The 18342-nt window shown below is 37.0% G+C and overlaps 1 protein-coding gene across 1 annotated transcript; it reads left to right on the top strand.

The window, feature by feature from the left end:
• Window positions 1-2270: 2270 nt before the first annotated feature.
• LOC122218921 (olfactory receptor 2W1-like) lies at window positions 2271-3233 on the top strand. The gene has a single exon (XM_042937226.1). It carries the CDS (start codon window positions 2271-2273, stop codon window positions 3231-3233), a length of 963 nt encoding a protein of 320 aa, XP_042793160.1.
• Window positions 3234-18342: the final 15109 nt, after the last annotated feature.

Consider the following 18342-nt stretch of genomic DNA (forward strand, 5'->3'; position numbering starts at 1 on the left):
GCCCGACGCAGGGCTTGAACTCAAGAACTGTGAGATCATGACCTGAGCCAAAGTCAGAGGCTTAACTGACTGACTCACCCAAGTGCTCCCATTATTTTTTAGTAGAAGCTTTCTGGATGTTACTATGGCTTCAGGCACTAAGAAGTTGTATTTTTATATTCAGTGATACCACACTATGGAGGACTACCAATAATCTGTTCAATTGTTAAACATTTGGGCTGTTCTGATATCCTCATGCATGTCTACAGGAGCTCTACCTGTATCACACTACTGAATAAGGCTGAGCTCATTATTCCTTAGAATAGAAACTAATGTCTTAAATTATTTTTCACCAAACTGAATGTACCTGTTATTTGTTACTATATAAACTATGGATCTTTTCCACTTGTCTGCCACCTTTTCTCCTCCCATTCAGGTAACTTCAAAAACACCAGCATACGATTTTAATGTAAAAAAAAATGCTAACTAAAAACTTTAAGTGATTTTACACTGTTATACATAGAATTATAGTTGTTATTTTCTTCAAAAAATTATGTATTAATATGTGAGAAAAGGCAAGTGGTAAATAGATACAGATAGACAGATACATAGATACACAGATACTTGGAGAGAAAGGTATCGGGGGAATGTTTTAGGCAGCATGGAGAGAGCGGGGAGCAATAGACATCAGGCACACTTTCTTCAAGATTACAAACTATCATGGGAGGCTGTCAAACTTTTACCTACATGGTACATTATAATTTCTTCTTATAACAATTGTAGTACCTAATATTTATGGAGATGTGCTATGCTCTAAGCAGATTTATGATTCAGTTAATCTTGACCCCAAGAAGTGTTGTTTTCCTTATTTTCACAATGAGAAATCTGAGCCCAGAAGTGAAGGAAAACTCTTCCTATGCTTTTAGGCTTCAGGATACACTGGCTGTCTGCAGATCCCCCTATTCATGATATATGATATCAGACCAAAAATAGATAGGTTCACAGTAGCCCTCTTTAAGCACGAAACATTCGGGCTGGACAAGAGAATGAGCAGAACTGCAGAACAAGTAGAAGTCCAGAAAAGAGGAAGGGTTCCCAGGGCTTCCGATGGGAATGAGTTTGACATGTCGAACTGGGAGGAGGCCAGGAGTCCATGTGTGTAAAGTGACTTCTGAGATGAGAATGAGGCCTCGTGTATGTCCATCCAGGAATCTTAAAGAATCAGAGTATTTCTTCAATGTAATGGAAAGGGGCCAGCAAATTATAAGTACATCGATGATGTGATTGGTTTTACTGATTCTCGTGACAATGTAAACGAACAAACAAAGAAAAAAGTCTGGATGAAAGGAGTGAAGACAGCTGCCAGAGTCTAGAAAAGAGACAATGGGGGCACCTGGGTGGCTGAGTCGGGTGAGCATCCTACATGGGCTCAAGTCATGATCTCAGGGTTTGTGGGTTTGAGCCCGACATCTGGCTCTGCTGACACCTCAGAGCCTGGAGCCTATTTCAGATACCATCTCTTCCTTGATCTCTGCCTCTCTTGGTTCATGCTCTGTCTCTGTCTCAAAAACAAATAAACATTTCAAAATTTTTTTAGAAAAGAGACAACAGTGGTTTAGAAAACCAGAGTGATTGTGGAAGCTTCTTTAAAGTGAGAGGATAGTTAAATTATAACTTGCATTAAAATTTACCATTTCAGTGATAAGTTAGGTATTGGGATGAGAGACATAAAGGTGCCAAGGATAAAAGGCCATGTCTCCTACATGAGAAACCGGGACACCAACGGTGCTACCACTAAGACATGAAAGAAGAGGAACACTTTTTTTCCTCATTCTGATACTGCAAAATAATTACATTTTATAGGTAAATTTGCTGACCAAAGAAAGAATGTGTTCACTATATCAAGAGAATAAGATTGGTAGAGAATCAGGGTCACATCACTTTAGAAACAGATCCTTTTCAAACTTGCAAATTTATATGTGACAAATTTCAGACCTTGACTCTAGGACTAAATTTTCCAAGCTCACCTAGATAAAAATATAATATTAAATCCAACATCATAAAATGATCTACAACAAATACCAGATTACTTGGCTATAATATTTACTTTCACCCATTATTTTTTAATTATTAGCATAAATTCTTTCCCTTTAGTTATGTGGTCTGTACTGACAATTTCTCCTCCTCCATCTCCTTCTCTTACTCCTCCTGCTCCTCCTCCTCATCCTCATCCCCATCCTCCTTCACCTCCTTCTGCTTTTCTCACTCTAGGATTTGGACACTGAAGGACTATGGGCCAAAACAATCACACTTCTCTGCACGGTTTTATTCTGCTCGGCTTCTCGGACCATCCCAAACTGGAGATGGTCCTATCAGGAGTTGTCACTCTCTTCTACTTCATTACGTGGGTGGGTAACACAGCCATCATCCTTGCATCTCTCCTGGATTCCCATCTCCACACACCGATGTATTTTTTCCTCAGGAACCTATCTTTCCTGGATCTATGTTTCACAACCAGCATCATCCCTCAGATGCTCGTTAACTTGTGGGGACCTGACAAGACCATCAGCTATGTGGGCTGTGTCGCTCAACTCTACGTTTACATGTGGTTGGGTTCCACTGAGTGTCTCCTCCTCGCTGTTATGTCCTATGATCGTTTCACAGCTATTTGTAAGCCCCTGCATTATTTGGTAATCATGAACCCACATCTCTGTCTCAAGATGATAATCACAGTCTGGAGCATTAGTTTGGCTGTTTCTGTATTATTATGTACACTCACCCTGAATTTGCCTCGATGTGGAAACAACCTTCTGGACCATTTCTTGTGTGAGTTGCCAGCTATGGTCAAGATAGCATGTATAGACACCACAACAGTTGAAATGTCTGTTTTTGCTTTGGGCATTGTCATTGTCCTTACACCACTCGGCCTTATTCTTATATCCTATGGCTACATCGCCAAAGCTGTGCTGAGAATAAAGTCAAAAGAAGGCCAACAAAAAGCAATTAATACCTGTGGATCTCATCTCACTGTCGTGTCCATCTTCTATGGAACTATTATCTACATGTACCTGCAACCAGGTAACAGTGCCTCCAAAGACCAGGGAAAGTTCCTCACCCTCTTTTACACGATCATCACTCCAAGTCTTAACCCTCTCGTTTATACCCTGCGGAACAAGGACATGAAGAATGCATTGAGGAAGCTGGTGACAGTTGACCGTGAATCTACAAAATCAAAGAGGGGCCAAAAGTCATAGAATCGTATTACCCTGGATAAGACAATGAAAAACATTTTCTAATTGTCTTTCCTTGTTTTATTCAAGTGCAATAAACACACAGTGTTATATTAGTTTTAGGTATACAATGTGATTCAACAATTCTATACATTTATCAATGCTCACCATGTGTACTTTCAATCCCCTTTATCTATTTCACCCATCTCCTCACTCACCTCCCCTCTAGAAATTACTAATTCCCTATACTTAAGAGTCTATTTTTTTATCTCTTTCTTTTCTTTGTTTGTTCATTTGCTTTGATGCCTAAATTCCACATATGAGTGAAATCATACGGTCTTTGTCTTTCTCTGACTGACTTATTTCACTTAGCATTACATGCTCTTACTCAACCATGTTATGGTGGATTTTGCAGCAAGATTTTGTTCTTTTTATGGCTGAGTAATATTCCATTGTGTTTATATACCACATCTTGTTTATCCATTCATCTATCATTTGGCACTTTTGTGGCTTCCATACCTTGGCTATTGTGAATAATGCTGCAGTAAACAGAGGGTGCCTATATCTTTTCAAATTAGCGTTTTTACTGGAATTACTGGATCATACAGTAATTCTATTTTTAATTTTTCAAGGAAACACCATACTTTTTTCCACAGTGGCTGTGCTAGTTTGCATTCCCACCAACAGTGCATGAGGACAGTAATTCCTCCGATATCAGCCACAGAACATTTTTTGAAATATGTCTCCTCTGACCAGGGATACAAAAGCAAAATTAAACTATTGAGACTACAGCAACATTAAAATGGTTTCCACAGCAAAGGAAACAATCAACAAAACAAGAAGGCAAACTAATGAATGGGAGAAGAAATATCCAAATGATATATCCAAAATATATAAAGAACTTACACAACTCAACACCAAAACAAACAATCTGATTTAAAAATGGGCAGAGAACCTTAATAAGTGTTTTTCCAAAGAAGATGAATAGATAGGCAACACACATGAAAATATGCTCAACATCACTAAACATCAGAGAAATGCAAATTAAAACCACAATAAGGGATCAGTTTCCACCTGTGAGAATGGCTAAATTCAAAAACTCAAGAAATAACAAGTGTTGGTGAGGATGTGGAGAAAAACAAATATTCATGCACTGTTGGTGAGAATCTGTTTTTAATTTCCACTGAGGCAAGAAATTCCTAGATCACAGAGAGAATTAATAGAATAGTTGCTGTATATGAACGTTCTGTGGATGCAAACAATACTATACCCATCCTACTTAGCTCTTTTATGACTCCAATCATTGGCATATCTTCAGAGAAAAGGGTCATTAGAAATTTTTATTTTTGTTTGTAATATAACACAAAAGGGCTCTAAATATACACTTGAATGCATATTATTTATGCTAAAAACCCATAGGAAGGGTTTTATCTAGTTTTTATTTTCTATGATAGTGCTTTCATCTTCAGAAATATAGACCTGAACGGATGATTTCATTTACATTGTGGGGAGCATATAAAATCATAATGTATAAATAATGATTTTGGACGTCAAATCCCTTGTGATGTCATACAAACATTTATCAGTATCTTGAATAAAGGGTCTTTGTTATTTATTTCTTCTTATCATTATACAAGGAAGTAAGAAGAAACAAATTAAAGGATTTAAAAGGTAATAAAACAGTATTATTCACTACTTATTCATTCATGAAAAATTTACTCCAAGACTATCTCAATCTCAATGACTAGCTTGAGATTCGTTGGGATTTGACTTAGACCTATCTATAGAATCATGGAATTTATGTAAATGTTGACAAATGTAGATATGTAAATTTTTATGTAGTGAATTTCAGAAAATGAATAAATCTTTTCACTTCCAATTATCATAATATATTAGTTAGCTTTTTATGGCAAAATGTGATGACTTTTTAATTGAACATTGATATTTTAAGTGATCTGATAACTTTCTCTAAAGACCCCATTATTTAGGGTGCCTGGGTGGTTCAGTCAGTTAAGCAGTTAAGCATCCGACTTCATCTCAGGTCATGATCTCGCGGATTGTGGATTCGAGGCCCACGTTTGGCTGTGTGCTGACATCTCAGAGCCTGGAGCCTGCTTCAGATTCTATGTCTCCCTCTCTGCCCCTCCCCTGCTTGCACTCTATCTCTCTATAAAAATTAATTAAACATTTAAAAAAAATTTTAAGACCCCATTATTTAATAATTGTAATCAATCACATATATAATAATATTTTCTCCTCTGGGGGCACCTGGATGGCTCAGTGGTTTGGTATCTGACTTTCATGGTTTGTGGGTTTGGGCCCCACATTGGGCTCTGTGCTGACAGGTCAGAGCCTCTAGCCTGCTTTGAATTCTGTGTCTCCCTCTCTCTCTGCCTCTCCCCTGCTTATGCTCTCTCTGTCTCTCTCACTCTGTCAAAAATAGATAAACATTAATTTTTTTAACTTAAATAATATTTTCTCCTCTGACACTTCATAATTATTGAAATGTGAAGAGGAGGAGTCACTAGATAATTCTTACTTTCCCACTCAGAACAACACAGAAATGCCTCACATAACATATAATGTGATGTAGGAAACTGTCAATGTCCTTTCATCCACACAAATCTCCTTCACAGATGCCCCCAGAAACAGTTCACTAGCCCACATTAAGTGTCCACAGAGAGAACATAAGTTCTGTGGCCCTGATGTACACAGTCTGGCCACCTCACCCATTACTCTTGTATTTGCAAGGTTTGTTCTTACTCTTGGCAAGAATCTTTAACTAATAACATTAGGAGAAATATTAAGTCATTTGCTAACTTCAATAATAAGCACACCAAAAATAGACTAGCAATGGACTCTTAGGAAAACATTACATCTTATACCTATAATTTTTTGTTTTTATGTATGTCTAATTCTAGGTTTCCTTTGGCTTAAGTTTCATCTGCATCAGGGCCACAAAATACACCAATATTTTAAATAATTAATCTCCCTCTTGTTTCTCTGAAAGAAGTGTATATACTCAGACCATTATGTTAAATTATAATAAATCCTTAAAATATATCGAACCCCTGTAAGATAATCAGTACTTCTATAAGTATTCAGGAAGACACCTCTTCAGGAACTAAGAAATTGGCCAGTGACATTTCCCTCCTCCTCCCCTCAGCATAACACAGACACACCTATGGGAAACAGCACCACATGGGCTCTGGCTGCCTAACTTGCCTCACCAAGCTACGCCCCCACTGTACTCTGGCAGGATGGTCCTTCTCAGACAAGCTTGCCTCATCCCCAATGTGGCAGGCCCATCCCAGAAGCCCAGCACAAGCCACCACATCTCCTGACCAGAGAGTTCTTTATTTTTTTAATATTTATTTATTTTTGAGAGAGAGACAGAGTGTGAGTGGGGGAGGGTACAGAGAGAGAGGGAGACACATAATCAGAAGCAGGCTCCTGGCTCTGAGCTGTCAGCACAGAGCCCAAAGCGGGGCTCAATCCCATGAACCATGAGATCATGACATGAGCCAAAGTCAGATGCTTAACTGACTGAGCCACCAAGGCATCCCATAGAGATTCTGCAGGGCCTCAGTTCTTGTGGAGCTGGTGTCAGGTCTCATTTCACAATAATACCAGAGAACACCTAGTTAAAGTCAACACATTCATTCCAGGGACAAAATGCTGCCCATAGAAGGCAAGGAGAGCCTCTGAAAGTGACTGGCCTGAAGGACAGAGCAGCCAAAACACAACAGCAGAGTACATGCAGCACAAATTAGAGGCATTCCCTGAAGCTTCTACAGACCTCATCTTCATAAGGTCATTACTTTAAGGAGCAAGAGACATAATGGCTTCTCTAACAGAGAAGAAGGCAGACTCTCAGACAAAATGCCAAGACGGAGGAATTCATCCCAAATGAAAGAACAAGATAAGGTCACAACCAGTGATCTAAGTGAAACCAATATAAGTAACATGCCTAATGGAGAATGTAAAGCAACAATCATAAGGATATTCACTAGTTTTGAGAAAAGAATGGAAGACATCAGGGAGACCCTTACCACATAAATAAAAGAATTAAAAAAGAATCAATCAGAGAGGAAGAATGCAATAAATGAGATAGGAAACAGGCTTGATGAAATGAACAGCAGGCTGGAAGAAGCAGAAGAATGAATAAGTGATATAGAAGAGAAAATAATGGAAAATAATGAAGCTGAACAAAAGAGAGAAAGAATTATGGATCACAAGAACAGACTTAAGGAACTCAGCGATCCCATCAAATGTAATAACATTCATATTATAGGAGTCCCAGAAGAAGAAGAGAGAGAAAGGGGGCAGAAAGTGTAGTTAAAGAGCTGAAAACTTCCTTAAACTTGGCAAGGAAACAGACATTCAAATCCAGGAGGCACAGAGAATTCCCATCAAAATCAACAAAAGCAGGTCAACACCAAGATATATTCTAATTAAACTTTCAAAATATAGTGATAAAAGAAAAATCTTAAAAGCAGCAAGATAAAAGAACTCAAATTACAAAGGAAAACCCACAAAGCTAGCTGGAAACTTCTCAAAAGACACTTGACAATCCAGAAAAGAGTGGCATGACATATATTCAAAATCCTTAATTGGAAAAATCAGCCACTAAGAATACTCTATCCAGCAACGCTTTCATTCAGAATAAGAGAGAGAGAGTTTCCCGGACAAACAAAAAGTAAACGAGTTGGTGATCACTAAACAAGCCCTGCAATAAATATTAAAGGGGACTCTTTGAGTGGAAAGGAGAGATCAAAAGTGACAAAGGAAAGAAAGAATCAGAGAAAATATTCAGAAACAATGACAAAATAAGAAATAAAATGCCAATAAGTACCTATATATCAATCATTACTTTGAATGGAAATGGACTAAAATGCTCCAATCAAAAGACATAGGTTGTCAGAAAGAATGAAAAAAAAAAAAAAAAAACAAGACCCAACAACTGTATGCTGCCTATAGGAGATTTATTCTAGACCTGGAGAGAGTGGAGAAACATCTATTATGCAAATAGAAACCAAAAGAAAGCCACAGTGGCAATACTTAGATCAGACAAACTAGACTTTTTTGATCTTGTATTGTTTTTATCCTGTTCTGGTATCAGGGCATTACCGGCTACATGGAATGATTTTGAATCTGTTCCCCCCATTCCATTATTTGTAAGATTTTGATAAAGATTGTCATTATTTTTAATGTTTGTTAGAAATGACCAATGAAATCATGTGGTCTTTTGCTTTTCTGTGCTGGGAGATTTTTGATTCCTAATTCAAATTTCATTCTATTATTGGTCTAAGATGATTTCCTATTTCTTGGCTTCATCCATGATTCAATCTTGATAACGCGCATTTTGAGAAACTATCTGCATTATTTTCTAAGTTATATGAATTGTCAGTATATAATTATTTATACTAATCTGTTATCACACTTTGTATTTCTGTGGTTATCTGTTGTATTGATTTCTCTTCCATTTCTCATTTGAGTCTTCTCTCTTTTTTCTCGGTTAATGTAGTTAAAGCATTGTCAATTTTGTTTATTTTTTGGAAAAACTGATCATCACTTTCAATGTTATCTTATTGTTTATTCTGTTCTTTATTTCTGATTTTTCTTTGTTATTTCCTTTCTCTACTGAATTTAAGCTGCTTCTATCTTTTGGTTCCTTGTTGTGTGATAGTAAGCTGTTTGTTTAAATTTCTCTTTTTTTTAAGTCTATTTTTATTTGTTTTGAGAGAGAGATAAAGAGGAAGTGGGGGAGTGGCAGAGAGAAAGAGGTATGCAGAATCCCAAGCAGCCCACACACTATCAGCGCAGAACCCAATACAGGGTTTAAATTCACAGTGAGATCATGACATGAGCCAAAATCAAGACTCAGCCATCTAACCAACTGAGCCACCCAGGCACCCCTGAACTTTTTTCTTAACACAAGAATTTATAGCAAAAACTTCACACTAACATCTGCTTTTGCTGCATCCCATATGTTTTGGAATATTGTTTTCTTTTTCTTTGGTTTTGAGACACATGTTGATTTGCCATTAGATTTCTTATTTGGCCCACTGCTTGTGCAGTACTGTGTTGTTTCATATTTATATACTAAATATTTAATATTTACATTGTATATTTTCCAGCTTTGTTTTATTATTACTCTTTAGTTTTGTACGATTGTTCCTGGAAGATATTCTTGGTATGATTTCATTCTTCTTAAATTTGTAATATTTGTTATGTCTTTTTTTATGTGATTTAACTAGGGGATTCCTTTGTGTGTGCTTGAAAAACAATTGTGTATTCTATTTTTCTTAAATGGAATGTTTTATATGTATTTTTAGAACCATGTATTCTGAAGCATGCTTCAAGTAAAAAATATTTTTCAAAAAAACTAATAACTTTAGCTGAGGTTAATCATTTAAAATAATGCATACCAGAAAGGAGGCAGATGGGAGGATGGGTGAAATAGGTCAAGAGGGTTAAGAGTACACTTATCATGATATGCACTCTGTCTTAATGTATGGAATGGTTGAATCACTATATTGTACATCTAAAACTAATAAAATATGTTAACTATATTGGAATTAAAATAAAAAGCTTAAAGAGAAAGAAAGAAAGAAAGAAAGAAAGAAAGAAAGAAAATTAATATTAAAAACAGCTCCCCAGAATACACCACCACAGATACGAAATCTACAGATAACATGAAACCTACAGATAACACTGTGCCAATTAATTCATATCTTTCAGTACTCACTCTAAATGTCAATGGAGTAAACGCTCCAATCAAAAGACAGAGGGTTACAGGATGGATAAGAAAACAAGATTCATCTATATGCTGTTTACAAGAGATCCAATGTAGACCTAAAGACACCTTCAGATTGAAAGTAAGGGGACAGAGAACCATCTATCATGTTAATGGTTGCCAAAAGAAAGCTGGAGTAGCCATACTAACATCAGAAAACCTAGATTTTATTAAGTTTATTTATTTGTTTTGAGAGAGAGAGAGAGAGAGAGAGAGAGCACACGAGTGGGGGAGATGCACAGAAAGGGAGAGAGAATATCAAGTAGGCTCTGTGCTGAGAAGCTCTGTGCTGGAGCTCAATCCCACAAACCATGAGATCATGACTGAGATGAAACCAAGTGTCGGACGCTTAATTGACTGAGCCACGCAGACGCCCCCAGACAATCTAGATTTTAAAATAAACACTGTAACAAGAGATGAATAAGGGCATTATATCATAATTAAGGGGTCTATCCACCAAGATGATCTAACATTTATGCCCCCAACGTGGTGACACCTAAATATATAAATCAATGAATCACTAACAAAGGAACTCATTGATAATACCACAATAGTATGGGACTTCAAAACCCCTTATAGCAGTGGACAGATCATCTAAACAGAAAATCAACAAGGAAAAAATGGCTTTGAATGACACACTGGACCAGATGGATTTCACAGATATGTTCAGAACATTTCATTCTAAAGCAGCATAATACACATTCTTCTGGAGTGCACATAGAACGTTCTCCAGAATATAACATATATTGGGACACATCAGCCCTCAAGAAGTACAAAAAGATTGAAATCATACCGTGCATATTTTCAGACCACAATGTTATGAAACTCAAAATCAACTACAAAAAAATTGGAAATACAACAAACACTCAGAGACTAAAGAACATCCTACTAAAGAATTAATGGGCTAGCCAGGAAGTTAAAGAGGAAATTAAAAATTACATAGAAGCAAATAAAAATGATAACACCACAGCCCAAAACCTCTAGGATTCGGCGAAGGCAGTCATACGAGGGAAGTATATAGCAATCCAGGCCTTCCTAAAAATGGAAGATAGGACTTAGATACACAAGCTAACCTTACACCTTAATTAGCAGGGAAAAGAACATCAAATAAAACCCAAAACCAATGGAAGATGTGAAATAGTAAAGATTAGAGCAGAAATCCATGCTACTGAAACCAAAATACAGTAGAACAGATCAATGAACCAGAAGCTGGTTCTTTGAAACAATTAACAAAATTGATAAACCACTAGCCAATCTGATCAAAAAGAAAAAGGACACAAATAAATAAAATCAAAATGAAACACAAGAGATCACAACCAACACTACAGAAATACAAACAATAAGAGAATATTATAAGCAATTATACACCAATAAATTGGGCAATCTGGAAGAAATGGACAAATTCCTAGAAACATATAAACTACCAAAACTGAAACAAAAATAGAAAATGTGAACAGACCCATAACCAGTAAAGAAACTGAACTAATAATCAAAAAATTTCCAAAAATCAAGACACCAGGGCCCGATGGCTTCCCAGGGAAATTGTACCAAACATGTAAAGAAGAATTAACACTATTCTCTTGAAGTGTTCAAAAAAATAGAAATGGAAGGAAAACTTCCAAACAAATTCTACAAGACCAGCATTACCTTGATTCCAAAACCAAAGACCCCACTAAAAAGGAGAACTGCAGACCAATTTCCCTGATGAATATGGATGCAAAAATCCTCAACAAGATACTAGCCAACTGAATCCAACAATACATTAAAAGAATTTTTCACCATGACCAAGTGAGATGTACAAGTGGGCTGCAGGGGTGGTTCAATACCACGAAACAGTCAATGTGATACATTACATCAATAAAATAAACAACAGGAACCACATGATCCTCAATAGATGCAGAGAAAGCATTGGACAAAATACAGCATCCTTTTTTTTTGGCTTTTTGAGACTAGTCCCCATTATCTGCCTGCTGTCTGTTTGGAATTAGGTCCGTGTGTCCACTCTTTTTGCTTTTCCTATATATATATATATACATACATATATATATATATATATATATATATATATATATATATATGTATGTATATATATATTATATTATATTATATTATATTATATTATATTATATTATATTATTTATTGTCAAATTGGTTTCCATACAACACCCAGTGCACATCCCAAAAGGTGCCCTCCTCAATACTCATCACCCACCCTCCCCTCTCCCGCATCTCTCCATCAACCCTCCGTTTGTTCTCAGTATTTAAGAGTCTCTTATCGTTTGCCTCCCTCCCTCTCTAACTTTTTTTTTCTTCCCCTCCCCCATGGTCTTCTGGTAAGTTTCTCAGGATCCACATAAGAGTGAAAACATATGGTATCTGTCTTTCTCTGTATGGCTTATTTCACTTCACATAATACTCTCCAGTTCCATCCACATTGCTACAAAAGGCCATATTTCATTCTTTCTCATTGCCACATAGTATTCCATTGTGTATATAAACCACAACTTCTTTATCCATTCGTCAGCTGATGGACATTTAGGCTCTTTCCATAATTTGGCTATTGTTGAGAGTGCTGCTATAAACATTGGGGTACAAGTGCCCCTATGCATCAGCACTCCTGTATCCCTTGGGTAAATTCCTAGTAGTGCTATTACTGGGTCACAGGGTAGATCTATTTCTAATTTTTTGAGGAACCTCCACACTGTTTTCCAGAGCGGCTGCACCAGTTTGCATTCCCACCAACAGTGCAAGAGGGTTCCCGTTTCTCCACATCCTCACCAGCATCTATAGTCTCCTGATTTGTTCATTTTAGCCACTCTAACTGGCGTGAGGTGGTATCTGAGTGTGGTTTTGATTTGTATTTCCCTGATGAGGAGAGACATTGAGCTTCTTTTCATGTGCCTGTTGGCCATCTGGATGTCTTCTTTGGAAAAGTGCTTGTTTATGTCTTCCGCCCATTTCTTCACTGGATTATTTGTTTTTCGGGTGTGGAGTTTGGTGAATTCTTTATAGATTTTGGATACTATCCCTTTGTCTGATATGTCACTTGCAAATATCTTTTCTCATTCTGTCGGTTGCCTTTTAGTTTTGTCGATTGTTTTCTTTGCAGTGCAGAAGCTTTTTATCTTCATGAGGCCCCAATAGTTCATTTTTGCTTTTCATTTCCTTGCCTTTGGGGATGTGTCAAGCAAGAAATTCCTGCAGCTGAGGTCAGAGAGGTGTTTTCCTGCTTTCTCCTCTAGTGTTTTGATGGTTTCCTGTCTCACACTCTGAACCTTCATCCATTTTGAGTTTATTTTTGTGAATAGTATAAGAAAGTGGTCTAGTTTCATCCATTTGCATGTTGCTCTCCAGTTCTCCCAGCACCATTGGTTAAAGAGACTGTCTTTTTTCCATTGGATATTCTTTCCTGCTTTGTCAAAGATTAGTAGGCCATACATTTGTGGGTCCAATTCTGGGTTCTCTGTTCTATTCCATCGGTCTATGTGTCTGTTTTTGTGCCAATACTGTACTGTCTTGATTATTACAGCTTAGTAGTAGAGCTAAAGTCTGGGATTGTGATGCCTCCCGCTTTGGTCTTCTTCTTCAATATTACTTTGGCTATTTAGGGTCTTTTGTGGCTCCATACAAATTTTAGGATTGCTTGTTCTAGCTTCAAGAAGAATGCTGGTGCAATTTTGATTGGGGTTGCATTGAATGTATAGATTGCTTTGGGTAGTATTGACATTTTGACAATATTTATTCTTCCAATCCATGAGCATGGAATGTTTTTCCATTTCTTTGTACCTTCTTCAATGTCCTTCATAAGCTTTGTATAGTTGTCAGCATACGGATCTTTTACATCTTTGGTCAGGTTTATTCCTAGGTATTTTATGCTTCTTGGTGCAATTGTGAATGGGATCAGTTTCTTTATTTCTCTTTCTTTTGCTTCATTATTGGTATATAAAAATGCAACCGATTTCTGTACATGAATTTTGTATCCTGCGACTTTGCTGAATTCATGTATCATTTCTAGCAGACTTTTGGTGAGTCTGTCGGGTTTTTCATGTAAAGTATCATGTCATCTGCAAAAAGCGAAAGTTTGACTTCATCTTTGCCAATTTGGATGCCTTTTATTTCATTTTGTTGTATGATTGCTGAGGCTAGGACTTCCAACACTATGTCAAACCACAGTGGTGAGAGTGGACATCCCTGTCGTGTTGCTGATCTCAGAAGGAAAGCTCTCAGTTTTTTCCCATCAGGGATAATATTACCTATGGGCTTTTGGGGCACCTGGGTGGCTCAGTCGGTTGAGCATCCGACTTCGGCTCAGGTCATGATCTCGCGGTTCGTGAGTTCAAGCCCCGCGCCGGGCTCTGGGCTGACAGCTCAGAGCCTGGAGCCTGTTTCAGATTCTGTGTCTCCCTCTCTCTCTCTCTGACCCTCCCCCATTCATGCTCTGTCTCTCTCTGTCTCAAAAATAAATAAATGTTAAAAAATTTAAAAATATATATACTACCTATGGGCTTTTTATAAATGGCTTTTACGATGTTTAAGTATGTTCCTTCTATCCCGACTTTCTCGAAGGTTTTTTTAAGAAAAGATACTGAATTTTGTCAAATGCTTTTTCTGCATCAATTGACAGGATCATATGGTTCTTATCTTTTCTTTTATTAATGTGATGTATCCCATTGACTGATTTGCGAATATTGAACCAGGCCTGCAGCCCAGGAATTAATCCCACTTGATCATGGTGAATAACATCCTTTCTTGATAAAAACCCTCAGGAATGTAGGGATAGAAGGATCACACCTCAAGATTATAAAATCCATATATGAAAGACCCACCGCTAATATCATCTCAATGGAGGGAAATTGAGAACTTTCCCCTAAGGTCAGGAAAAGACAGGCATGTCCACTCTCACCACTGTTATTCAACACAGTATTGGAAGTCTTAGCCTCAGCAATCAGACAACACAAAGGAATAAAAGGCATCCAAATTGGCCAGCAGGAAGTCAAACTTTCACTCTTCACAGATGACATGACACTCGATATGGAAACGCCAAAAGATTCCACCAAAACACTTCTAGAACGGATCCGTGAATTCAGCAAAGTCGCAGGATACAAAATCAATGCACAGAAATCAGATGCATTCCTATACACCAATAATGAAGCAACAGTAGGAGCAATCAAGGAATCGATCCCATTTACAATTGCACCAAAAACCATAAAATACCTAGGAATAAACCTAACCAAAGAGGTGAAAAATCTATGCACTGAAAACCATAGAAAGCTTATAAAGATTTGAAGAAGACACAAAGAAATGGAAAAACATTCCACGCTCATGGATTGAAAGAACAATTGTTGTTAAACTGTGGATACTACCCAAAGCAATCTACATATTCAATGCAATCGCTATCAAAATAACACCATCATTCTTTACAGAGCTAGAACAAACAATCCTAAAATTTGTATGGAACCACAAAAGACCCCAAATAGCCAAAGCAATCCTGAAAAAGAAAACCAAAGCTTGAGGCATCATAACCCCAAACTTCAAGATGTATTACAATGTTGTAACCCTCAAGACAGTACGGTACTAGCACAAAAACAGACACTCAGATCAATGGAACAGAATAGAGACCAGAAAAGGACCCACAAAAATATGGCCAACTAATCTTTGTCAAAGCAGGAAAGAACATTGAATGGAAAACATGACAGTCTCTTCAGCAAATGGTGCTGGAAAAACTGGACAGTCTCATGCAGAAAAATGAACCTGGACCACTTTCTTACATCATACACAAAAATAAACTCAAAATGGATGAAAGACCTAAACATAAGACAGGAAGCCATCAAAATCCTAGAGGAGAAAGCAGGCAAAAACCTCTTTGACCTTGGCCGGAGCAACATCTTACTCAACACCTCTCCGGAGGCAATGGAAACTAAATGAAGAAAGCAAAAATGAACTATTTGGACCTTATCAAAACAAAAAGCTTCTGCACAGCAAAAGAAACAATCAACAAAGCTAAAAGGCAACCAACGATATGGGAGAAGATATTTGCAAATGACATATCAGATAGAGGATTAGTATCCAAAATTTATAAAGAACTTCTCAAACTCAACACCCCAAAAATAAATAATCCAGTGAAAAAATGCGCAAAAGACATGAATAGACACTTCTCCAAAGAAGACATCCAGATGGTTAACAGAAACATGAACAAATGCTCAGCATCAGTCATCATCAGGGAAATACAAATCCAAACCACAATGAGATACTACCTCACACCTGTCAGAGTGGCTAAAATTAACAATTCAGGCAACAACAGATGCTGACGAGGATGTGGAGAAAGAGGATCTCTTTTATACTGCTGGTGGTAATATAAACTGGTGCAGCCAATCTGGAAAAAAGTATGGAGGCTCCTCAAAAAATTAAAAATAGAACTATCTTACAACCCAGCAATTGCACTACTAGGTATTTATCCAAGGGATACAGCTGTGCTGTTTTGAAGGGGCACGTGTACCCCAATGTTTATAGCAGTACTATCAGCAATAGCCAAAGTATGGAAAGAGTCCAAATTTCCATCAACAGATGAATGCATAAAGAAGATGTGAGACACACAATGGAATACTACTTGGTGATTAAAAAGAATGAAATATTTCCATTTGCAATTACATGGATGGAAGTAGAGTATATTATGCTAAGCAAAATTAGTCAGAGAAAAACAAATATATGATTTTGCTCATATGAGGAATTTAAGATACAAAACAGATTAACACAAAGGAAGAGACGCAAAAATAATATAAAAACAAGGAGGGGACAAAACATAAGAGACTCTTAAATACAGAAAAGAAACTGAGGGTTGCTGGAGGGGTTGTGGGTAGGGGGGTGGGCTACATGGGTAAGGGGCATTAAGGACGACACTTGTTGGGATGATCAATGGGTGTTATACACAGGGGACGAATCACTGGAATCTACTCCTGAAATCATTATTGCACTATATGCTAACTAACTTGAATGTAAATTAAAATATAAACAAACAAAAGAATTCCCTATTTTCCTGTCACCTCTTCCACTAATTTACTAAATGTGGCTTCACTATCTTTATATTTTCTTTCACATGGGCTAAAACTATCCTGAACAGACAGTAAAAGTCACCCGTTGCATGTGAAGGGTGGGGAAACATTCCAAAAAGGGACAATGCTGGATGTCAGTCTCTCACATGAAGCCAGAGGGTGCCCCAAAGTAAGCACATGATGAATCTGATTGACAAAATTAATTTTATGCTTCCTGACTCCAGTATTACAAATAAAAATGGAAGACCATATACATAACCAAGGTTCATAGCTCTTTATCAGTTTGGAAAAACAACATTGCATAATATGAGAACATCCAGCCCCAAACCGGAGTGCTAAGTTACTTAGCACTAATAAGTGCAACAAAGAAGGACTCCTCCAAAAAGTAATGAGTAAGTCTGATTTGGAGGAAATAGAAACGTATTCATGAAGTACATGGCACTTGAGCTGAACTTTTCTCTAAATCTGAATTTTGCAGACAATATCCAGGTAGAAAGCCTGTTGCAAAGCCAGGGACATTAAAAAACCAGCATGGATGGTTTCTAGAACAAAGAGTATAAATAAATAGATCCAGGGAATGAAAGAGTGTTGCTACAGGGAGGCAAGATAGAACAATAAATAAATAAATATGTAGGAAATGCCTGCTGTGTGGATGGCGCTATGCAAAAATCATCTCATGCGTTAGAATCTTGTATGGTTAACATTTGGGAAACATTGTTTTTGCTTTATCAAAGAAAGAAATATATTCAACAATATTCTTTCTACTAGAATCTTTCACTAATCAACTAGCTATGGCTGAAAATGAGTACAAACCAGAAAAAAGTAAATCAATGGCCTTTCAATACCACCGAACCCAAACATATATGTGAAACACATTTTATGTAACTTGACATTATATAGTCAGATTGACATGAATTTTCAGGTGCATCTACTTTTTGTTTCTGCAAAGAAAGACAAATATATCTGGTTAGTAGATATATTTCTTAGAAACAATGTACCACAATAATCATCAGCATACTTAGATAAATGTCAATTAAATTGCTTTAAGTACCAAATATTGAACATGTCAGAAATTTTGACAGATTGGAAATATAAAGATAAATTTTAAGAAAATTTTCTTCTAAATAATTCCCAACTTGTAGAAGACTTAAATATATGAAGAAATCTGTTAATTTTTTCACTCTGGTCTCACATATATGTCAAAAGATAAATGAGGCTCTTCATAAATGAGGAGTATGAAATCTAAAAATTTTTGAAATGGCAATATATTTGGTGTTCAACATAG

This window comes from Panthera leo, chromosome B2 (genome assembly GCF_018350215.1).
Source record: "Panthera leo isolate Ple1 chromosome B2, P.leo_Ple1_pat1.1, whole genome shotgun sequence".
Classification (NCBI taxonomy): domain Eukaryota; kingdom Metazoa; phylum Chordata; class Mammalia; order Carnivora; family Felidae; genus Panthera; species Panthera leo.

Bases quoted from the DNA above. Each gene is read 5' to 3' on its own strand.
- LOC122218921 (XM_042937226.1), top strand. From the start codon at position 2,271: ATGGGCCAAAACAATCACACTTCTCTGCACGGTTTTATTCTGCTCGGC.